Source organism: Strix uralensis, chromosome 3 (assembly GCF_047716275.1).
Source record: "Strix uralensis isolate ZFMK-TIS-50842 chromosome 3, bStrUra1, whole genome shotgun sequence".
NCBI classification, from domain to species: Eukaryota; Metazoa; Chordata; class Aves; order Strigiformes; family Strigidae; genus Strix; species Strix uralensis.
Window position 1 is genome coordinate 65,396,922 of NC_133974.1, and position 24,049 is coordinate 65,420,970.

A 24,049-nucleotide genomic window follows, 5' to 3' on the forward strand; every position below is an offset into this window, starting at 1 on the left:
TTGGCACAAGCAGGTTTCAAGCCAGGCATGTGTTTGCCTAAGAAATTTGGCTACCAGTGGTAAGCAACATCTTGGAGATAAACAAACCATGCTATTTCTTCTTCTTTCTCTTTCTGCCTTTCAGAGTGAGCATAGTGGGCTGGGAACCTTTCATATTAAGAGCAGAGATACCCTCTTTTCTACATTTTATTTGGATGTTAAGGGAAGAGGGAGGTGCAGTGTATACATTAACTAAATCTGCCTCAGAACTCCCAGGTAGTGAGGGGAAGTATCTGGACAAAGTGATAGCAGAGGTCTTCTTATGCACAGAGCCTTTCCAACTTAGTAAGTTTTTCTTCCTTCCATGTTTCCTAAGCATTAAATCTGATTAGGACAGAATGTCTCATGAAATTGCTGCTTGAGTGGGGAAGGCGTGAATCTGTCTATCATTAAATATGATTTTCTCCCAAGCATTTGTCATCCTCTTAAAAAAAACCTAAAATAAAATGCTCAAGGTCCATTTCTACGGCATACTCGGGAGATGAAAGCAGAGGACTGGCATGCTCAACGCTAGAGCCCTAGGGTTCAGGGTGGGGTTGTTCATCTAGAAAGCAATCACAGTTATACTAGAGTTGGGAGTGAAGGAACTGCTGCACTGCTCCTTGGCGTGGCTGAAAACCCCTGGTCTGCTTGGCCTGTTAGGACTGCCGCTCGATCTGCTGGCTGCTCTGGCATTGCCTTTTAAGTGCCCAAAAGCACTCGCTGAGGTGGCAGGGACAAGTGGGGCATAAGGATCCAGCCAGGAGGGCTGATGTACCCCCTGGCTAACCATAACTCTGAAAGATAGGTGGTGCTTGGGAAGGACTTTCTGTCTGTGCAGCAGAAGCTCCCACCTTCTTACTGGGCCTTATGCCAATGAAAGACTCAGAAAATTCCCCTCATTTCTTCTTGCTGAGGTTCAGATACAAACTGAAGGGTGCCCAAACCTATGTTCTGCTCTCAAGCCTGTATTAATCCTCTGGTAAAAGGAGCCAGAATAAATGAGGGATTATTTTTATAACCAAGGTCCCCTCTAATTTCATCACTGAGGCACAGTCAGATGTTTGAGTTGGGGCCGAAATGCCTCCTCACAGTGCTCTGAAGCTCCCTGACCTCAGTCATTTTCCCAAACCAGTGGACCTCCAGGCCGAGATGGTTGCTGAGGACATCCTACCCAAGCTGCTCTCTCTCCTGGCATCTGGCAGCGAGGACGTGCGTCGCGCCTCCATCGCTCTGCTCTGGATACTGTCCCAGCACCCGCACAACCAGGTAGGGGAGGTCATTTCCCAAGACCAGAAGGGAAAGAGTAGCTCTGGTTACCACCTGGGGTAATGCCCTTTTATGGCAAAACTGCATGTAAAATGCATTTTGAGAATGACCACTAGGCTCTGTGAGATTTCCCAACCCTTCTCTCTCCCACCCAAAATAATGAGGTTTTGTCAGCTGTATCTGCACTGTCACTAACTACCCGAGGAGCATGTTTTTTGTGGTGAGTGGGATCCAAAGGATCCTGCAGTTAATCAGATTACCTGTAAGGGGGCCAAGGGCGGGGGGGGGGGGGGGGGGGGGGGGGGGGGGGGGGGGGAGAGACAGGTGTCAGATTCCTTGGATGTGTGGATACTGCCCTGCACTCCCTGCAACTCCCTGTGGTCCCCAGAGTTGCAGGGAGTGCAGGGACTCTGCAGAGTCCAGAGACTGTAGATCTCCAGATGGGTGTACAAGGGGCAGGACACACATAGCACCATGAGAGACTGCAACCATGGGGGCAGCCGAGGAAGTTAGTCCTTGACTACAGAGCTTCTCCACACACTGAAAAACAGAAAAACTAAGTTAGAGCATGCATTTAAAGTGCATCAGTGCAAAATAAGTGCAAAAACACATCACTTCCCTATATAGACAGTTATTAAAAGTACATTTGCATAAATTTAGCATGTTTTGAATTAGGATCAAGACAGCAAGGGGGACTAATACAATTTGAAATCCTGTCTATCTTTAGCTAATTCACTAGGACTTTCCTGTGTCTCCACATGTCCTTAGTTACAGAATGATTCTTTTGCCCACCTTCAGGGTTAACACCACCATTAACAGTGCAACGCTATGCAAATACATGAAGAAGTCTGACTAGAAATAAATACAGCAAATAAACAAAACAGACACCCCTGCTGTACTTTCATCCTCCACATAAAACAGAAAAATCAGTAAGTAGCAACTGACAAATTATTTTTAAATGTGCTTTTCCATTACAGTAATTAAAGACATCCTTATGAACATGGATATGAAAGGTTTTTGATAAGTGTCTTAAGCGAACAATAGCCTTTCAAGAAAGTCAGAGTTTGGGCAGATAAAGCAAAAAAATTGTGAGAACCTTTCCTGCCACATTGCTTTAAGCAGTAGTGACAGACTGAGTAACCGCAGCTAGGCTTAGGTGCTTCTTGAGGCTGAAATACATTCAATCTGATTTGAAATTTCCTCTGGGTATTGGAAGCCTGGTGCCTTACACCTCAGCTGCACGTACACAGCACAGTGTGAACCACATTGCACCTCCTCTAACTCCAGGACATGATGGAAAAAACAGGTAAGCTCAACGCCTGGGAAGCAGCAAGTAGAGCACAGAGCTTTTCAAAGGCACTGTGGCTTTGTAGGTTTTGTGCTGACTGCATTAGCACCAAACATCTTCATTGCTTGACAAACTGCCTCATGCAATCAAAACACAATTTGCTCTCAAGAAGCTTACAACTGAAATACATTAAGTTAGTTGGAGGCTATTTACACAGTAAAAATGTTGCTCAGTATGAGGCATTATGCTGGAACATTGTCCTCACATTTGCTTTTCTTGCCCCCAGACACCATTTGCACTTGTTCTCCCAGCAAAGATTACCCCCAACTCCTTTCCTCCCTGCTCCTGCAACATGTCTTTACCAGTGCTTCAAACCCCCAGCTACAAAGGGCACAGCACAGCGTCAGTGGGAACAAAGGCATGGGGAGCTCAGCCTTGTTACACCAGCAGTGAAACAGCCCGTCCTTCATGGGGGAAAAGGGTCAGCAGCAGGAGGCTGGAAAGCAAAGAATCACCCTTGAGAGTTTATTCTCCAGTGAGAAGTATCTACATCTCAAAATTTGTTTTAGTGAGCAAACACGGCTGTCCCTGACTACTGAATGTTGCTGCTTTGTGCAAGCGAGCCCTGGGCACTCTGAGAAGAGGCTGACCTCTCCTTACTCATATCCTGCCTCCCCACCTCCATGCCTTTTCTGGCCTGTTTTTCAAGTCTTTTCAAGGTTTCTTTCTCTAACTCAGGCTGAATTCTCTGTGAGTGAAAGAGGGACTTCTCCATGGGAACAGCTGTTAGAAAACAAACCACCGAACAAAGCTAACCTTTACAACCAAGTCAAGTGATGCTTGAATTATTACAAATACTACCCAGGATACAATAGGGCAGAATTCATCTGCCCTTTCGTTACCATGAAGCAAACACCCGGGAATGCTTCACAGGAGCTCCTCTCCCTGCTTAAACCCCTTTTTAGCAATTTCCTGGCCAGGCAGTTGACAGTGATTCCCAGCAAGCACTGGAAAACTTCCCTCTTGCAGGGGGAATTTTATTCAGTTCTCACAAGGACAGGCCAACCCTGAAATACTAAAGAAAGAGTCAGGCTTTGTGAGAAAACAGCCCTTTAAGTCATATGCCTTTGAACAAAGACCTGGAAGTCAGGGTGACAGGGGTCTGTCTACTCCAGATGATGTCACTGACTTTCCACTCCAGGTACAAAATAACTTTGCCTTCCCATCTTGCTACCTGGTAAACAGGGGATAATATTTATCTTGGCAAGAAATCCCTGGATAAGGGGTGTGAGTGCAGCATTGCAATTGTAAGCACAGTTGCTGCTGGAATGCTTTTCCTTGCCTTTTTTTTTTTTTTTTTTAAATCTTGGGAGAAATTAGATCAATATCCATCTAAACCACCAACCCATTTTTACTCAGTTTTCTCGTGATTCTCTCGTACTGTGCAGGACTCAGCCAGAAAACAAAATTTGGATCCCAGCCATATACCAACCAGAAAAGAGGTTCAGCAAAATACTGTCACTTACTAATGTAGGTCCTAAATAAACAGAAGAGTTTGGCAGGGAAGTCATTATATATTAGAAAATTCATTTATAGTCCATAGAAAATTTCTTCCTGTCAGGCTGTAGCAAATCAAATAAGGGTGCTGCAACTGATGGGATTATATAGAAAAGAGGACACGGTGCAAAAGCACAGAAAACAGTCATCAATGGTAATTTAATTGGATTATCTAAAATTATATTATTTCTGCCTTTGAAGAGAAAGGAAAATAAAACCAGAGAGAATTTACAGCTATATCGGCATACAGGATTCTTTAAATGCCCTGAGTTTAGGCATAGCACTGCCCTTTCCATCTATTTTCATGTTTTATTTTAGGATTGCTGGTTGTGACAGTGCTTAAAACGAACAGAAGTGGAGATGTCAGCTGTTATTAAAGAAAATAAGATACATTTTTGCAATTTAACCTAAGTAAAAGATGCAAGTTAAACTAATTTTTAAAGACATCTGCCTTTCAATGCTGCTTCGGTTATCCTGACATTTCACAGGTTTCAGAATTATGTGATTTTTCTCAACTGTATGTAGGACCGATGATCTGTTTTATGTTGAACACTCTTGCTAATGTGTCTCAATTTCTAAGTAGCACAAATAACATAGTTCATTACTAACAAGCATAAGAACTGCATAAAGAACTCAAATTCCTAAGGGAAAGAAACTGAAAGTAAAAACACTTCCAAGAGGAAATATTTTGCTTTTAACTGTAGACCTAACCCAAAGCCTGTTGAGATCAGGTTTCTCTTAGAAACAGCAGTGCACCCTTAATCCATACTGTTACTGAGGAAACTACCTGGGCAGTAATCCAAACTGAGAAGGTCTGATTCAATTAATGCTAGTGGTAATTGGAGGAAGACTACATTCAGAGAGAGAGGAACTCAGTAAAGTCCCTCTAAAATATCCATCAGGCAGCAGAGAAACATATGTCTAAACTCAGAAGATGCTGTTTGGAACATGTTACTGAAGTGATGCCTGATCACAAACAGTCCATTATTGTAGGCAAGGTAAGTTGATGAGGTACTCAAGGACATGCTGCTGCTGCTGCTGCTTCACCACCTACTTTCGCCTTTCACACGTACCCTAACCACTTCTCCTTCCAGTCAGGATCACACATCCTTCCCCTGACCACCAACAACCTCTGGGAAGTGTTTGATGCAAACAAAAGTAAACTACTGGACCTTAAAGACTCCAGCTTTTCATAGCAAGCGCTCTGTATATCAGTGCCAGTCAGTAGACCATATTTTGAGAGAAAAAGCACAGCACCCAGACACTACACCATTGGTTTAAATGAGCTAAGTAATGCTCATCTTTCAGAGCTAAGATCTATCTATCTATAGTTTGCTGCAAAGCTGCATTGTGTTGTCCGTACCTGATGTAATTGAGATTCTGGTTGCTCTTTTCAGGACACTCTGGCATGTGCTGAGCTACTACAGAGCCTGGGGATGCTACTGTCAGCACATAAAACAGACCCTGTGATTGTTGGCCATACTGCTTGTATCATCAAAAACCTGAGCCTTTCCAAAAACATACAGGTAGGTCACTGTCACTGAACTAGACCCTGGGAGGTTGCAATTATATTTATATCAAATCAGCATTACCCACAGATATTTTTTTTTTAAATGAGGCATACATCAAGGATACTCTACACAGAATTGTGTGTATGAATAAGAGGACCTGATGTGCCATAATGAAAGGGGGTTTTATTCATATTTTTCCAATACAATACAAAAATGCTAATGAAAATAAGAAATGTCTAATTTTTCCTATGAGTGATGTGGTTACCTAATTAGAATGACTGCATCATAGGTATAAAACATACTTCTAACAAAGACATTTCTTACTAATTAAAGGAACCCTCCAGGAAAATCTGAGGTTTGTTATAAACTGAACCCTTATTTCCTAACTCTCACTCTTCGGCTGCCCTTAGTTATCCATTTACAGTGTTCAACACTGATCTAATTTCACTCACAGTTTGTTAAATATAACCCCAGCTATTGATATACGATTTGCCTGTTTGGCAAGATACTAGTTGTGCCAAGCTGCTATAAAGATCTCTATTGCTGACTTTGCTTCTAATGAAATCCATATCCACAGATGCACTTCCTTTCTCCTTGCCTTTTAAGAGTACCTTAATCAAACAGTGCCACTAGTAACAATTAATATTGGGGGAAAAAAAACCCCAAATCCTAGTCTGTTTTTTCCCACTTTCTAGTACCTGCTTTTTGAGATTCAGTTCTTTTTTTTTTTTTTCTCCTTTGTTCATGATCCGATTACCACTAGTTCCAGAGATTTAAACTAGCCAAAAGGAAAACTTTTTTTTTTTCATTTACACTAAGATAAGAATTATATGAACCTCTGATAGTTGTGAAGTCAATTTTTGCAGGGAAACAGATTCTCTCAAACTCAAGGCCCCCAGTAAGAGTAAAAATGGATCATCTTTTCAAAGTTTGCTTTAAAAAAATTACCGTATTTGTCACTTAAATTCTGTGATTTTATTCTGTTATCAGCAGGGAGCTGGTTCATCTTCATAAAGCTTTATAATGTATAGAGTATTTAGCTCTAACTGCACAAGTGAATCCACAGACCTGAGTGGGGGCGCCAGGTTTCCAAGAATGAACCATCCCTAAAACACGCGTCCTTGGCACAAGAGGAAAAAAAGGTGTTGTTATGCCAGTAGGACACGAACAGAGTGTGGGAGCTTGGAAGGCAGCAGTCTTGAATTCCGCTTTAGCCTCTAAGCAGCAAGTTGAGAAACTGCAACATAAAATGAGCGCACAAAAAAAGATACTCCCTTTTGTTGATAGACACCTGAGCTGCCTTAGGGAGCAAGCAGCTTCCATTATTGGGACCTCCCAGAGAGCTGATTTTGTGATTCAACTTCACTAGTAACCAGTCACCTCCAGGTGACTCATTCAGGATTCATTTCTTAGTCTCATGTGCTTTTAATCCAGGTCAGCACAGGTGAAGTCTCTTATCTGTTTTCAACTCAGTCTCTAAAATGTATATCCCAGTACAGAGACATGCTGTCCAATACCACTTTTGGCATAGCAGAATCAACCTAAAAGATAAGGGATACACAAAAATGTTTAATTCATAACATTTCTCTCCAGAACCAGAACTCACTTTTGCTAGTGAGAGGTCATCTCACATTTCTGCAGATCAGAGCATTTCAACACTGGGAAGTTTTCAAAGCCCTGGAGGCAAATAAGAGAAACTGAAAGACTTCCACATTTCCCAAGGCTTTGCTATGGAGCACTCAGCTTATTTACCTCTGCAGCAAGACTTGAACAAATGAGAGCTTAATATTAACATACAACTGGGTACAGCAGTGATCTGTGATCATGAGAAGATCCCACAGACAGAGCAAGCTCTGGAAATTGCCTGTTTGGCAAGATACCTAAAATCAGGTGATGTCTGAACAACCCAAGGTGTTTGTCACCTGGCTGTGGTAGATCTGAGAGGAGACATTTCCATTATTAAATGTTTTAGCCCTCAGTATTGCAAAGAGTTATTCAGTACTTTGGAAGTCCTTGGACACCACTAAAACATAATGGAAGTGCTAAACATGAATCTTTCTCTTGTTGTAGAGAATAATTGAGAGCCCATGTGTTGAAGGTCTCCTCCAGACCATGCTTTCTACCGACACTCAAGAAGACTCTCTCCGTTATGTGACATCTTGCCTTGCTGAGTTAGCGAAGCACGGTAGGGAAGCAACCCCACCACAAATGGCTTAATCTGAGAGTGTACATGTCCTTTATTAATCCTAATAGGAGATGAAGTACAGGTGGACATACAGCCCAGGTCTTCCTCTTTAAATTCACTGGGAATTTTGCCAGAAGCTTCAAGACCAAGATCTGACTCACTGGCAGGACACGTGGGCTCTGTTTTGCACTTTTTTTCTGTTGAACTGCTTAAAATTTTTTACTCGAAATTCTTTGTGCTGAACTTTACTGTTGTACGTGGTCTGTCTACTTTGATTTGTAATGTCACCCAGTTTCTCTGGCTGAATTCATTTCACAATAGCACAAACTAATATATGAATTAAAAAAGACTAAAATAATAAGTGGCTCTTTCTCTTGAAATTTTTTGCACATAGACTTTTTAAGAGATCCCAAATTAGCACCTGTGGAACATACAGCACTCCTCATGGTAGAGGATCAGTGTAAATTTTCCCAGCCTGCCCCAGCATTGGATACTGTCTGTCAAACATTTCCTCTCTTGTATCTAGTATAATTGCCACGCAACTGGCGAATGTCACATTTAATTTTGCAAGAGATGCCCACTGGGCAAGAGTGGATCTTGTACATGAAGTGATTCATTCTTTCAGAACACAGAACCAACAAATTAAAAATCCCATCAGTCTTTCTATGAATCAAATCCACAGCCCTACCTTACTGAGAGCATAACCTCAGGACATGACCCTTTTTTACAACCTAAACATACATATTGCACAAGTTCAGCACCTATTTTGCTTCTCTAGCTGCATGAAGGATTTCCTGTTTAGGCAGTATGGTTTCTGGCAGACCTCTCATCTTCATTTCTTCAACACTGGAGTTTCTATTTACAGACTACTCTCTTATCTTTCTGTCTTCCAGAAGGAGCCACGTTACGCATGGTCCAATGGATGGATGAACCCTTGACAAAATGCTTGGTGAGACTGGCTGGCCAACTGGAACATACTGAGCCATCCTTTCAAGCTGCCTCCATCATCCAGCACATGATAGGTCACGGTAACTGTCACACAGCATTAACTCTGCTTTCAAAGAGATTTATGACTGTCTGGAGTGAAATGAGCCTTTTCCCAAATGAGTTAGCTGTCAGGCACCAAACAACCTTTAACATTCCTATAGCATCTGGTCTCTACATATTTATTAGCATAAAAGCACCTACAAGTCACCCTTGAAATACACATAAACCAGTGCTTGAGTGCATGAGAAAGCCCGGGGATTAAAATGGACCATAGATAAAGATCTGATTCAGCTGCTGGTTGCCTTCTTCAAGCACTACCATTCTTCAGGGCTAGTCTGTAGCCATTCTGGGGTCATTAAAAACAACCTAAGTAGGAAAGGGGGATAGCATAGAATACTCCTTACCAAGGGAATGATGAAAAAATGTTTCAAGACAAGACAGATTGTTGCATTTTTCTGTTTGACCCTCCTTCTCAGTATACACAAGGTGATGGCATTCCCCACAGACAGAAGCAGAGGTTGCGAGAGACAATTATAAGGAGGTGGTTGTGTTCCAAAATGTTGTATCAACTAAGCTCCCTGGCCAGCAAGAGGAAGGCATCTTACTGAACAAACACTGCTGTTGTAATTCTAGACTAGATTAGCAGGAACAGTGAAGTGGCTTTTAAGAATGTAGCCTGTATTTTTTTTAAGTTTAACTGAGAGAGAACGGGAAGAGCACTATTCTTACCTGCAGAAAACAAAGAGCTTTATGCCTAATATACTTGTCCCACACAGCTGAGAGCCTTTGAGACTTGCAAGAAAAAGCTAGTCAGATGATTCTTGCCATGTTCTTTAGAAAAGCATGGTTAGATTTTAATCCTTAGATGTGAGAGAAACCAAAGTCCGTAATGAGTCTTTAGTAAGGGAAAATGCAAACCTGTTTCAATCCTACCATTGAGGATTTGCAACAGAACAGACTCTCAAGTAGTGAACAGAGTCCAGCAGGATAATCGCTTCATGGATGGGTTCGCACGACAGCCTGATCAGTCCCTATATCAGCATGCAGCTTGCACAAGGACCAGCTTCCTACCACAGCAGCCCGCTCAGCGTTTTATTTACCTGAGGTACCAGCGATACCATAAGAGGCTGTAGTACATGGACATCCTTTGCCATTCTTCACAGTAATGTTGGTTGTAGCTGAAGGTAGACGAGTCATTAACAATCTTAAATGATGTTAAAAAAATCAGTTTTAAAGGCTCCTATTCATCTCCGGTGGTTCTCCCATTTATGCAGAAGAAATGATCCTTTTGTTGAAGCATCACATTGGAGAGATTCAGGACTACCTCAAGAATTTTCTTACCCACCAAGAGATCCGCTTTCAGCAGCTGGGCATCTCTACATTTTGCAGACTTCGAGAAGGTATGTCCTTCCTGCTGGGCCAAGCCCCTGGGCGCTGCCTGCTCCTGCCTGCCCCGGGCATTGCTTTGTAACAGACATGACAATGCTGGGCAACTTCTCTGGCGACTAGCTCTGCTCACTTAAGCAAACAGAATAATCTCAAAGGTAGCTGTTACCTTACCTGTTTTTAAGTATTTTACGGTAAAGGCAGGGTTTTTTGTTTGTTTGCTTTAAAACTAAAGGCTTTTTGATCAGCAGGGAAACAGGACTTCAGGTACAGATGTTTTTATCCAATATAAGAATATTTGGCACTAGACACAGCCTAAAAGCTTTTCAAATATGAATTTATTTTATTTTGATAAAGCAAGCAAATCACATGATTAGCTGGTGTTAAAGCTGGGAAGTCTCAGATCTTTTTCATACTTTACATTCTGTTCCTTGATTTTTTTCTATTTTTGATTCGTTTTTTTGGTTTTGGGTAGAAGTTGAGTACAGATGAGAGTTATAATATGGTAACAAATGTATATAGAGTGTATCTTCACATATGTAGAGCCAGAGCCAAAAGCCTGCTACGTCTTGGTATGCACCTGTTGCATAAGGCTGAATTTGGCAACTGAGCTTTAGACATCTAGATTAGGAGACTTTAGCAGCAAACAATCTTGAATGGTCATAGGGATGAAAACTCAATTAGTATCTTTATGTAGTAGAAGAATATTGTTCTAACTTCTCTATACTTTACACTGTAATAAGAACCATCAACTGTATCTAACCTGAAATATAAAGCTTTCTAAGCATCTGCATTGAAATACAGGGAAAACCAGCAGGTTGCCTAACATTTATTTTTCCTCTTCAGATCCGGAATTTTCATTAGCGTTCAGAGAAAGCCAAATGGCCAAACTCCTTGAGCAAGTCCGTCAACAAACAGAAGAAACTCAAGAGCTCCTCAGGGCAGCTATTTGCCAAGACGACAGTTAATATTTAAGTCACAATATTAACTTAAAACTTACCAGATCCAAGAGCCTGAACTTTCAGAGAAGACAATTCTTTTTGTTGGTTTCTGTAGTTAAAGTTTTCCTGCTACTTACAGTTCCATCATACAAAAGAGATGTTCCAATAACAAGAATTGGAGCAGGTCAAAAGGCAATCCCTTGAACACCTTGGCTGGCTTAAGTGTGCTTGAGGACTACGGCTACATTGCCCCCAATGGTTTGGAAAACATGTTACGCTTGGCTGATCTTCCATGGTTTGTTTTTGGTTTCCTCACCACCCCCTCCAAAAAAACAGTGCTGTATTCATGAGGTTTTATTCACGTAACAGCCTGATTCTACTGAAGAAGCATTTCTCAAGTACACAGGTTCCTCTGCGTTCATCTTGATTTTATTTCTGTTCCATGTCCCTTATTTCAGAGCAGACTCCAGGGACTTGACTTTAGAAAATAACTGAATTAACCTGTAGTATAAAGGTAGCAAACTACTAACAGGTTACTACAGGAAGTAACTGCTGAGGGACAACTCAGAGAAATTGTGAGAAACGTGTAAGAAACAGTAGGGCAAGCCTTAAGACTGATCCTTGCATACACTGTAGGCGCTACTAGTCCAGCAGAAGGAGCAAAGGCACATTGAGGCAGGTAAATGTTGCATAGAGCATGTTCAGAACATAGCAGCTACCATATAGATTTGGGTGAGATGTCTTTGAATACAGAAACCTCTGTTCTGCAAGTGGTAAATTATTTCCAAACGTACTTGCAACAGGGAAAGAATGAACAAATCTGGCAAAATTAGAAATTGATCTTATATTTTGATATTGATACTTCATTTTAAAAGGAGTTAAAGAACAAAAAAAAGTAGTAGTATGTTTAAATTCAACTAATTTTCTTACATGTATACAGGATACATTTCATTTTCAGGAAAAAAATGTAGCACAGAGCCTTGAAATTACGCAGCACTGTTTTTTTAACGTAGGTTTTAATTTGTAAGAGAATAGTAATCTAATAATAATGGTCATCATCTATTAGTAATCCAATTCCACCTTTGATCAATACACTTGTTTTTAAATACAAGGCTGGAGCTTCATGTTGAGCTGGGTGGAATACCAAAATTTTGGAACCATTCTTCTGGAAAAAACATCTGCACCCAAGGACAACAGTTTCTTATGAAAACATTTCTGAAGAGTTTCCTGTCTTTTGACGTACTTCTGACCACGCTGTAACTCTTGCATGCATGTAGAGCTTTAGAGCTGCCACTGGCTACAAACATGGAATAAAAGTGTGATTAAAAAAATAATTAAAAAAATCATTGTTATAACTAAGAGCTCAACATTGCATTTTACTGAGGCCCAAATCTCTAAGCGTAGTTTTGGTGCTTGAGGGAGGCATTTCTGTTAATAATTCCTTTCAATAACTGCAAGTTCTCTCAAATAGTACTGTTTAAAAAAACCCAACCAAAAACACACTCAAAAGCCTTTCTGCAGTGCAGTAAAGGCCTGTTACAAACAGAGCACACAAACTTCAGATAAATATTGACAATGTCATACTGCTTTATGTGTGACAGGAATTTTCTTTTGAAATCTCATGTGAAAGACCCATGTGCTCAGCTGTGGGCAGTCAGTCTTATTAAAACAGAGGACTACAGAGAGCTGAATGACACAGCTAGGCACAAACCCAGAAAATCTCAAACTTCAGGCCACCTCCTTGGGTGACTTTAGATCATTTTTCCAAAAAGAAAATCAGCGCAATATTAAGTAATGGCATTAGAATCTGTCTGTTTTTCTTAGGTATTTAACTGCAAAAAATATGTCAAGGTCTTCACAAGAAGGCAAATAACAAAGCATTCTTCATCAGGAACGAGGAGATAAGAGATGTGAAACAATCAAAGCTAATGGTGAACAACCCAGTAGCTGTGAGGTACTGAACTACCCTCACTGAATATCACCCCCCTAAGCATTTATGTTGTGCTGTTACGACGTGAGCAAGGAGCTGAGTCTTTCCAAAGCACACAGTCTAGCTGCTGTGAAAGGTTACTGCTCTGTACCCTCAGAACAGCTGTCTGTCTCTTCTACAATTCCTTCTTCAACCTCACTGAGTGCATCTGATAGTACAAACAACAAAACCAGTTACAATAGCAGGCAAAGGAGCTGGCCTTCATTTGATACCATATTTTATTATCAAGAACAACATTCAACAGAAGAGAAACTATTTTTCCCTGCATCTAAAGAAAGAAGTTTAAACCAAGACTTAAAATTTCAATCCCTTCACTTTTTTTTTTTTATTAGTACACCTAATTCTACTCCCAATTCCCTAGCTTTTCATTTGTATGTCAGGCCCCTGAAAAGGAGGAAATTTTCTCTTTCATTTGAAGCAAACCTGGAATGAATACAAATATAAATTGTTTTTACTGCAGTCCTGTTTAAAAAAACCAACAACAAACCCACACATGAGAAATGAAGCAGGCTTTTCATCTCTGTGCTGCTAACAGTGAAGCGAACATTCTGAAGTCTCACAAAAACCAACCAGCATAATTTAAACCTGAGCCTAAATGAATCCTCAAACTTAAAATTGAAGCTAAATCTTACTGGATATTTCTTTCCTGTTTCTAGCTGTAAGTGACCCTGCACTGATTTTTCTAGTAAAGAGATTAAAGGAAACCCGAAGAAAAGTTTTAAGCAGACCAGGAGTAGCAAGAAGAGTTTTCCATCATAGATTGACTCCTGTTTCAACTATGCAAGAAAATGAAAATATAAATAGAAGTAAATATTTCAAACAAGTTTTATTTGGTACTTGCATGCTATATATAGGATTAAAGAAAAACTACATGTTTTGGACACTTCAAAATATTGTGGCTATGTACATGGAAAACTAAAGAAAGCATGAAAGGAACTCAATTCATTTTACTGTGTTGTGACACTATTGAAAGCATTCTGACTGAATGGCTGTTTTTTCCCTTCCATATATATTCTGGCAGGTGAAGTACCTTTCTCATTGCATTTCCATTGCTTTTATCCCATCTCCTGTTTAAGATGAACACTTGGCAGCAGCAGAAAGCAATTTCTTCAAAATTTCTTCAGCTTTTCCCAGAAGATTTCTTCCGCTAGCACAGGCTTCCTGCACAGCTTCCTAGAGGCCTAGCTCAGTGCTCACTAAAGGCAAGTGCAGGAATCTTAACAGCACGTTCTCTGGTGACATGAACTGAAACTCGGTTAACCTCCCTTTCCACTAGCCAAGGATCTACTCGCTGACTTCAGTGAGCAATGCATCAGGCACTGGCTGGTGCCTCAAGTACCTAGAGTGAGCTCTCCCTGTAACAGCATTGTTTATCAAAGCACAAAAAGGTGCAAGATTTTACAGTTCTGCCCAATAGCAACCAAAGTGAGGGATGGAACAATGACAGCAAAAATCAGCATCAAACTAAAGAGAAGGCAACCTGCATTGCTCCTCTTATCAAACTGCACTGCTTTACAAAAATCACACACTACATAAAAAGCACAAACAATGACCATTTTCCATTTGCTCTGAAACGAGCAAAACCAAAAAAAATCCCCAAACCTGCTTCATCATCCAAAAATCAAATATTTCAGGTTTCACACAGTCTTCAATAGTCTGATAAGGCAAAGTCTTCCATCATTGGGAACAGCAGCAGTTTACAGGACTCAGAACAAGGTATTTCCTTGTGAGTGTGTGCGCACATGCGTGCACTATGTGTACACATCTTTTACAATATTGTGAACATGGATGTAACTAAAGAAATCAAGTTTGCAGTATTGTTTTACCACATTTTTCTAATTTATTCAATTAAACAATTTATTTCTGTACTGAACAAAATTCATAAATACATCATCTAGGAGAACAATAGGTTTTCCTCTTGTCCATGAAAAAATAACGCTTTCAAATTTTCACATTTTAAAACCTGCCTTGTTTTGTGTTTTTAGAGAAAATGCGAGAAGATCATAGTGACGTCTCAATTTACAGAATGTCCCTGTAGGAATTACATTTACAAGAACCTGATACAGAAGCCTATACTTTGCCCCCATAATTAGAGTTCTCTGCAATAATATTTAAACCAACAGGTTTAAATAAAACACCCCATTAACTCTACTTGTAGAGCAATGAGGTATTTATTTTTCAAGTATTAGAACCACAAAGTGTAAAAGATTCTTTGCCAATTTTACAATTATGCCTTTTAAACCAACACCCATCTTTTTAAAAAAAGAATCACTCCCACCACCCAAATCAGCCCATTGCTTTCAGATTCCAGTGTCTTCTGTCTTAAGGAATGCACAAATATCCATTTACTAACAGAAAAAGCTTGTTGGAAAAAGCCATATTAAGTAATGCACGTGAAGCATGATTTTTCTAGTGATGAAAGCTATTAGAAAGGTGACCCAAGTCTATTCCCATCATTTCTTCTGCTGGTTTTACTAAAGTCCTTCCAAAAAAGATATTCAAGAAATCTTTAGAAAACTGGAGAGAAAAAATAAAACACTCCTTCATAGCATGGAAGAAACTCCACTGACTGCAGAGATGCTCATATCACCTTTGGTTCTTCAGGAGAAACAATCAGATCACTTCTACAACGGAAGGTATCAAAAATGACAGGTCAGCAAAGAGTGACAATGCTTACTTCAAAATGCTATGCATTTATGCAATTATTTTATTGTAAGATGATTTTCCTTACACTTCCTAGCCACAGAAAAAGAAAATGGTAGTCCAATTTAACTTGCTAAATTAGTATCTGTTTACCTAACATCCTTTAAAAGTTGCGATGTAATTCAGAAAAATCTAGTGTGCTGCAAACCATCCCTCAGTATTCATGGCAGCAAGAACTTCATGAGGGAAGTACATCCAGAATTTTACATAGCAGGTAGGTACTGGCTCCCCTTCTGCCTGTGAGGATCTGATACTACTCTTGCAGAACTGGAAGATGATTGCTGATCATAAGCTAGGAACACCAGCTCTCACTTAGCATTTCTGTTTGAAAGCACAGGGCAAATATTTTCAAGCAAGTTCAAATGGCAGACAGTGCAGTGTAACTGAGAAACGCCCCTCAAAGAAAAGGCCTCACCATAATTTGCACAGCATCTGTATGTACTTGGCATGCACAGCTTTACAAAGAGGAGATATGCTCCTTTCCCCAAATAATACGGGGTTTAAAAATGCTTAATCAATTTATGTCAATTAAGAGCTCTAGGTCCTCTGTCAATTACAACACATTACAAGTGTTAATGAACCAAGGCAAACCTACCTGCTGTTTGATGTGTTTGAACACTATCTACCTGAGGCAAGAGAGTCCCCTTATCTTCAAAGGCTAGAATTGGATTCAAAGGAATTTCAGGAGTATTGCTTCCGTCATTGTTTATGGCATCCAGCCGGGATGGTTTCGAACCAATAGGCAGGTTTATGATCTCTTCAAAGTTATCATTCTGCATAGACATTCCATTTTCGTTTGCATTTTGCTCTGGATTGAGATTGCTGAAAGAGAAACATAGGTATTTCCTCATACACTTCATCTAGAACAGAAATTTAGTCCTCCTCAAAGCAGTATTACAAATGGAAAAGCCTGCATTAATCCCAAGCATTCTTTTAGACAGTAAAAACAAAACTATACTTCTACCACAGTAGAAAAACTGTTTTTGCAGCCAAGTACTAGATATGCCTTCCCTCAAACACACAGGATTGTTACATTTGGCTACACGATCCCCAGTCAGAGCCCTTTGCGGACACTGCAGTTCTGAGAAGTGACTGCAATGCGAAGCATTAAGAAGAGCCCTGCAGTACCACCACTATCTTCAGCCAAATGTAAATGCCATTTACAGCCTCTAACATCTTTTTCAGCTCTCATAACCTTTGCCATACCCCTCCTCTTATTTCAAATCAATGTAATTGCCCTTAGATAAGATTATTGTGATTCTTGTTATTCCTTGGATCACCTCCCACCTCCAGTTTTGGAGCAGCCTCTTCCACCTGCCACTCATCCTGAGAAAAAACTCCCTTGCCAATGCAGTTCTTCCAGTCCCTCCTCCCCTACAAGTTCGTAGGGCTTTTTCCCAAGGCACTACCCAACTCTGCGCTCCTCCCATTGATCATGCCCAAGCCAAAAGAAACACCTCCCAGCATCCCTCACGTCAATCTGCACTTTCTTTTCCATCTCCCACTTGACAGACATGCCTTATGAGCAAGCTCTTGTACATCTCCCCCACTCAGGAGCAGTACAAGCACAGACACACTCTCCAATTACACATACTCTCCTGAGAAGACACATGATCATGTCTCTCAGTCTTGCCCCTCCCCTCCCAACCCTTTTATCAGGCGCTGTATTGTCAAATCCCTCTGTCTTTGCAGACAGCATGTGCACTATCTTGCCAGAGGGGAGGAACTAAGGTGCTACTTCAGTGAACAGGATGACAGTAATGGGACCATGAGCTCCTTGAGAAAGAGCAAGTACTCAACTGACACTCAAAAACCATGTGATCTTTCACAGGTGCTTCTTAAGGCCCTCAACAGTTAGATCCTGACAACCCTGGGTATTTATTCCCTATTTGGACCACATCACGACTGTTCAGGTTGTTTGGAAATGCTTCAGCCACAAAGGCTCAGATGCAATTTTCCTAGATTGAAACTAGGCTATCAATTTCCTCAGGCTGTTTCTGAGCAGGTGGCTTGGTTTCACAGGCTTATTTTTTCCTGACAGTACATTTACTAGTCTTAAAAAAAAAACCTGCTTGCAATTAGCATATGGTTTATTTCCATTTGTTGGCTTCTTTGGGTGTCCAACTCTTCACAAACAATTACAGAATTGTTTTACAGTACTTCCCAAGAGTCAGAAAATAATTACGGCTCTTGAAATTGGCAACACTTTATCCAAAGCCCAGGTTTCCTGTGAGAAAAACATACTGCTTTTCATATGAAGCTTTTCCCAGTTTCTCAAGCCATCACCAGTTCTTTTTAAGAAAGGCATTCCCCTTTTTTCATCTGTGGATAAGCTGAGCAAATTTCAAAGTGAAAAATATATTTCACTGCACTGTGTTTGAGAGCAAACACAGAAACCCTGTTGGCTGCTTGGGAGAGGTCACAAGTCACATCACCCTTTTGTGTCAGAGATCCACATCTGTAAGATGAGGAGCAGAATCTGTGAAATGCTTTAGGACTAATAAAACCTGCTTTATAATATAGTTATTAGGTTATTATTCACTGTAAGGTATCCTATTACTTACTTCATCCCCATCTACCGCCAATAACCTTACCAGAGCTAGGACAACACGGCAAGTTTGATGGATGGGGTAAGAAAGAGTTGGAAACCCAGCAACTGCTCATTCACATAAATTAAACAGCATAGTACTTCAACAAGTATTGGTACAATGAAGAAGCCTCTTGCTTCTGCAAACATGTTAATTTTTCTATCCAACTGATCAGCTGACTTCATAGATAAATAGTTCTTTGTATTTATTTGTCATTGCACTGCCAGTATCATACACCAAGTTAGACCAGGATTGAGACTTGAATGATGTCTTTTGAGACAGAGAAGCCTATACAATCACAAAGGGGGTACAAAAGAGGAAACCATGACTATGAATCTTCTAAATTTTATGCTATAAAAAGTTCTATATTTTATGCTATTTGCTCTACCAAATTACTAGGGGAGCAAACTGGGAAGAAACAAAGGGAAAAAATGGAACTGTGGAATTAATTTCCATTGGACATCTTAGAGGCCACAAGCTCAAAAGGAGATCAGACAAATTCCTAGGAGAGTCGTATACCCTCCAGCTTCTGGTAATTAGTAGCTTAGGGACCACTTGAGCCTATGGTTGCATCTGGACCACAATGCTTAGTAATCCTTCACCGACCAGTGGATCTCTCTACTTACTTAGGGAGGGAGTGTAAAAGGAAAAAAGGTGACTGCTACAAGCCATTAAAGCAAAGAACACAAAGAAGTAATGTATTTTTGACCTGCTACAGATGTTCTTACTGTCTTATGGTACATTCTTAGCAATGTCTCAGTGTCCAGTGCAACACTGGAGATAGCCTTTGAGGCATACAATATTGCAGAAAGAACTGGATAATTTTGGCATTCTAACATATTCCATAAGTGTGCTTGGAGCAAGACATCTATGTAATAAAAAAAAAAGTTGCCCGAGTTGTTCAGAGTACATTTCCAAACATAACAGTCTTGCAAGCATCTGAAAGACAGCTTCATGGCAGCTAAAAAGCATCTGTGCAGCTTTGCATTTTGTTCTGGACACATCAATATTAACAAGATAGACTGGAGGAAGTTGAGAGAAGAGCAGCTAATTTAATTAAAGGAACTGGAACATCCAAAAAGTTAAAAAATACTGAAAATTACATCTGGTGTCAATAATTTTAGCCAAAGCTCTGCGTAAATATAATCTGTATTTAAAGAATTTGAAGAGACTAAAGAAGAAAGCAAGCAGGACAGAATTTATAATGTCTGTTTCTGATCACCCAACGGAAATCAACACCAAATAAAAATAATTAAAAAAAAAAAAAACCCACAACAAAACCACTGATTTGCAGGCCTTTGTAAAGTGCCAAAATATTTCCACAGCTGCTATTCCTGATCTGAAAGACAATGTCAGTCGCCTCATTTATTGACATGATTTTAGCAGAGGTGTCACAGATAGACATTAACAGCAAAATGGACCCCAGACTTTTGGATGATTTATTTTTAATCCACTGAGACAACAGCACTGAAATCAGCCAGCACTGGGGAGCTGGAGGCCTAAAGAAGGGAAGGTAGTGCTAAAGCAAGTTTCAAGTGGGCTATCCCACAGACTGAGCAATGAACACTACACAAGAATTTAAACCCAGTAACATTCTTTTCCAAGGCAGGTTATTGAGGCAATCACCTTGTTTAACTATGTATTTCTAAAAACTGGTTATCTAATCTACCCAGACCCAGCTCCCTTTATATGAGATGGAGACACACAGATGAGGTGAACTGCTCTCACTGAGGCCCACTGCAGGCATTCATAGAAAGCAGCACAGGGAAAAAAAAAAAAATAATGGAATTACAGGATAAGAACAAGTTTCATAAGGAAAATATTATCAACATAAACCACTGTACTGAAATAACTTTCTGAGAAGTAGCAGACAGGATCTAACTTGGGCAAAGAACTAGAAGGTGGAGAACAAGCAAAAAATCTGTAAGTGGGAGACGGATTAGGCAGCTGTAATGGCTATCCAGCTCCAACTCCTATCATTGGGCTTCTCCCAGGATTCTACTGTTCAGTAAAGCAATTAAAAATTAGAATCTGGAAAAAAAATCTTGTTGGAATCTTTTATAATTTACAAAAAGTTTGAAAATACTTTAACATTGTATCTTATTTTCAACATTTTTCCCAACATTTTTCCATTTGTTGTAAAAAACCCAAACCCCAGAATCTAGCCAGAAGCTAATATACCATTAATAATATCATAGTACCCATGAACTACCGTTTTTCTCAGTAATTCTAGGTACTTTACTGTGTAACTGGAAAATTTCCAACCCAATCTCCATTTTAAAATATAGTCAGTGTTGCCGTTTCCATCATACTACACCTGGATGAGAAACGTCTTCATTTAAGTTCAATTGTGAGCCTTCTCACCACAGACTTATAAGTCAGAAATAAGGTCACTCTCTGCTCCATCTCCCCCAATAATAATTCACCATTCTTCATTAGCATTCGAGCATTAAATTGTTTAACCAAATTTACTTGTGGAGACAACACTCAGAGCAAGCATAGGTGGCAAAATCAGAACCCTTGCAGCACCACTTAAAACTACATACCACAAAAATCATGTTCAGACACATCATTTTAACTCAGACAACTATAAAAAAAAAAGAAATTGTTTCTATGAACTGAGAATTCATGTAAGATCTATTTGAAAAACTTGAGTGATAACGTGGTAAAACAGCTCAAGTCACAAGCAAATACATCTGTTTTTTTCTTTCACAATGTAAAGTGAAGAAACTTTAAGCCTAAAGAAAACTGATTAATGGTCATTTGTTTAAAACACAGGTTTAGGAATACCAATAAAAATTTTGACAAACTATTGGGTGGGATAGATGACTGCACCAATCTATCATATGCAATAAATATTTACTAATAAAACTAGTAATTGTTGACAATAGGTGCTAAATAATGCAGCAGATCACAGCATTTTCATTATGGTTTATAAAGATCAATTATCTTGGAAAGCTAATTAAGTTCCAGTACAAAAAGATCTGCACTGCTGATCAAAAGCAGCAACAGAGAATGGTGAAGCACTGAAATCAATTGCTTTCACCTGGCCAGAATTTTTAAAATTTTTCTCAATTGCTTTGTACTCATGACCATGGAAGTAAGCACACTATTTCCAGCTGAATCCCAGACACAGAGCTGAAACAGGGTGAATGACATGATGGGGAGGAGTAGGGATGAAGGTTCAGCACAGTAACCAGTCAGGCAACTTCCTATTATGCCCCAGAGTAGAAGTCCTTATCTCCACACAAGCCTCTAGTAGCTTTCCAAGTCACTCTCCTTCACTGGTACCAGCGCAAGGGATGGAGCACCTGCACTGTCTGGGGAGTGACCTGACTACGGGCATTCTGACCCCAAATACAGGTATTCTGGGTTTGGTCACTGAACACCGACCACCAATCCTGTTCCAAGACACACAGTCAAGCCAGACCCCAGTGCTATACAAAACAGACCCACCCACACCTGCACTACTTCTGTCCTAGACCTGGTGAAACTTCCCACAATTCCTACACCATAGCAGAAGAATGAGACTGACTGTTGCTCTAGGCCTTAAGAATACTTCACTCCCTACTCTTGCCCATGCAAGCATATGCAACAAAAGTCCCCCAGGCAAAGCCTTTTTAGGTTCTGGTCAGAAATCTAAGCTATCTTGCCCTTAAAACATGCTCAAGTCTTCTCCAGACAAAAGCCAAATCTTTCTCGGGGCTGGAGTGAGGTGCTCACACAAGAGACCATCTCCACCTGTTGCTGTTGTGCGTGCTACAACATCAGGTATATCTAGCTGTTCTTCAATCTCATTTATTCATTCTTCACTTTGGCCATTCCGAGGTTCCTTCCACACGGATTATAATGCTACAGGACAGCATTCATTAGTGTGACATTTTATATTACAAACATCAAGGTGCATATAAGGCTCGGAGTGATTAACATTTAATAGCTGCCCGAGACAATTATGAGGCAGCTCTGTGCAGTGCAGGTCATCCAATGCAGTTCAGTGCTCAGTGTCACTGACAGAACTTCTCTCAGCAGGAGCATCCTTATCAGCATGACAGCAGGCTAAGATCCCCCAGGCATATGGAGGGACCAGAGGGCAAATTCCTCCCTCAATTAGTGCCAATCACACCCTGAAGCATACCGCCCATTACAGACGGTGTGATGGCTTCCCACATTCAAGTTTTTCCATGAATATTCTGGCACTACCTGCATAAAATATGAAAGGACTAAGGGATTATTTAGCTTTCTGCATTACTGAAATTGAAATAACTGACAGCTCATGCTTATGTAACAGATTTCACTCGGTTCAACATCGAGGTTTCAAGCATTTCAACAATTTCTCAAAGTCTGAGTGACTTGCTTCATGGCTATAGAGAGCTCCCAATGTTAAATATCTGCCTCCCCAAATTGTCCTTATAGAGGACAAAGGGTTTTTTTTTTTAAATGCAAAGCTGAAATGAGTTGTTCTGTATCTCACGTGAAGGACTTTTGCTTAGTAAGCAAAACTTGCTAACACTTCAAGCAATTCAGAAATCGAAACATCCAGGCTGAGAGCACAGTGTTCATTATTCCAATCACAAAGCTAACACAGCAAAACCAGAGTGGTTTTTATGAATCTTAATTCATGGAAAGGAACAGAAAAAAATTGCCCTTTCCATTGAGTTTCAATTTATGTAATAATTGTTAGCAAACAAGACATTGTTCCAAACACTGCAAAGGATTTTTACAAAATTATTCCTTATCACTGGGCAAAAATGGGTTACTGCTATGTGAAAGATGACAAAGTTCCTTTCTGAACACAGGAAAGGATAAAAATAAACAGCAAACAAGGCAGATTGAACAGCTGTCTCTTATTTAGTTAATGAACACATGGATCTGAAAATAATTTATTACTCTAGTAACCCTCATCATCTAAATACTCCCCAATACTTTGCAGTGTTCTTACCTGTCCATATTTACAGGGGGTTGATGTGAAACAATCACATGCGTGCAGGCGATGGGTTTCCCGTTGTGCGGAGATTGCGTGGCATGCTGAAGCTGAGGTCCTCCTGCCGGTTCCAAGGGAGATGCAGGACTGGTTATGACTAGAGAGAAAACAGGTTTTCATGAAACCAAGCAACATCATCTACCTGCAGATTAGGATAAAACATTTCTTACAAAAGTTAGCACAGTCAGGGCAAGCTACAGTTTTAAAAAATAGTTACCCCACCCCCTCCCTCCTTTGTCAAGTTTTTGGGCACACAAGTCCTGTTTCAGGTCCAAAGTAAATACCACAGATTTCAAAGCCATAGCTTTAGGGATGAGAATAAACATTTTACAATGTTATAAAAAATTTCAACACATAAGCCAGTGGTCAAAATAGGCTGGTATCTGACAGAATATTATGCTGGCACTTTCCAAGCATCACTAGAGAATGGAATAGGAGAACACTGGGACATCATCAATTCCATACACTGGTATTTCTTGGTTCCTGTGTCACTGACTGCAACCCAAGAGGAAATCAAGAGGAAGAAATCTCCATGGGAGGGATACTTCTTTCAACAAGTACCAATTTACTACTATAAAATGCTGTAGAGAGCAACCTAAAATTAGAGTATCCTTGTGCCTCATCCAAAGACCATATGGTAGATGT

At 40.2% G+C, this 24,049-nt stretch overlaps 2 protein-coding genes across 9 annotated transcripts in view; one reads left to right on the forward strand and one right to left on the reverse strand.

Moving 5' to 3' along the window:
- The window catches only part of LOC141940886 (uncharacterized), a 34,609-nt gene extending 22,108 nt beyond the window's left edge, over nucleotides 1-12,501 (forward strand). For both annotated transcript variants that reach the window (XM_074862624.1, XM_074862623.1), the window contains exons 9-15: nucleotides 14-59; nucleotides 1,154-1,287; nucleotides 5,530-5,658; nucleotides 7,714-7,828; nucleotides 8,722-8,856; nucleotides 10,090-10,215; nucleotides 11,048-12,501. In XM_074862624.1, coding sequence (XP_074718725.1) covers nucleotides 14-59; nucleotides 1,154-1,287; nucleotides 5,530-5,658; nucleotides 7,714-7,828; nucleotides 8,722-8,856; nucleotides 10,090-10,215; nucleotides 11,048-11,169 — 807 coding nt within the window. In that variant the 3' untranslated portion in view covers nucleotides 11,170-12,501. The remainder of the gene's footprint in view (nucleotides 1-13; nucleotides 60-1,153; nucleotides 1,288-5,529; nucleotides 5,659-7,713; nucleotides 7,829-8,721; nucleotides 8,857-10,089; nucleotides 10,216-11,047) is intronic.
- Nucleotides 12,502-13,939: 1,438 nt separating this feature from the next.
- Nucleotides 13,940-24,049, reverse strand: part of MAP7 (microtubule associated protein 7) — a 120,985-nt gene continuing 110,875 nt past the window's right edge. For all 7 annotated transcript variants that reach the window (XM_074862618.1, XM_074862616.1, XM_074862617.1 and 4 more), the window contains 3 exons: nucleotides 23,363-23,501; nucleotides 16,431-16,657; nucleotides 13,940-15,756 (listed from right to left, as the gene is read on the reverse strand). In XM_074862618.1, the coding sequence (XP_074718719.1) occupies nucleotides 15,746-15,756; nucleotides 16,431-16,657; nucleotides 23,363-23,501 (377 nt within the window). In that variant the 3' untranslated portion in view covers nucleotides 13,940-15,745. The remainder of the gene's footprint in view (nucleotides 15,757-16,430; nucleotides 16,658-23,362; nucleotides 23,502-24,049) is intronic.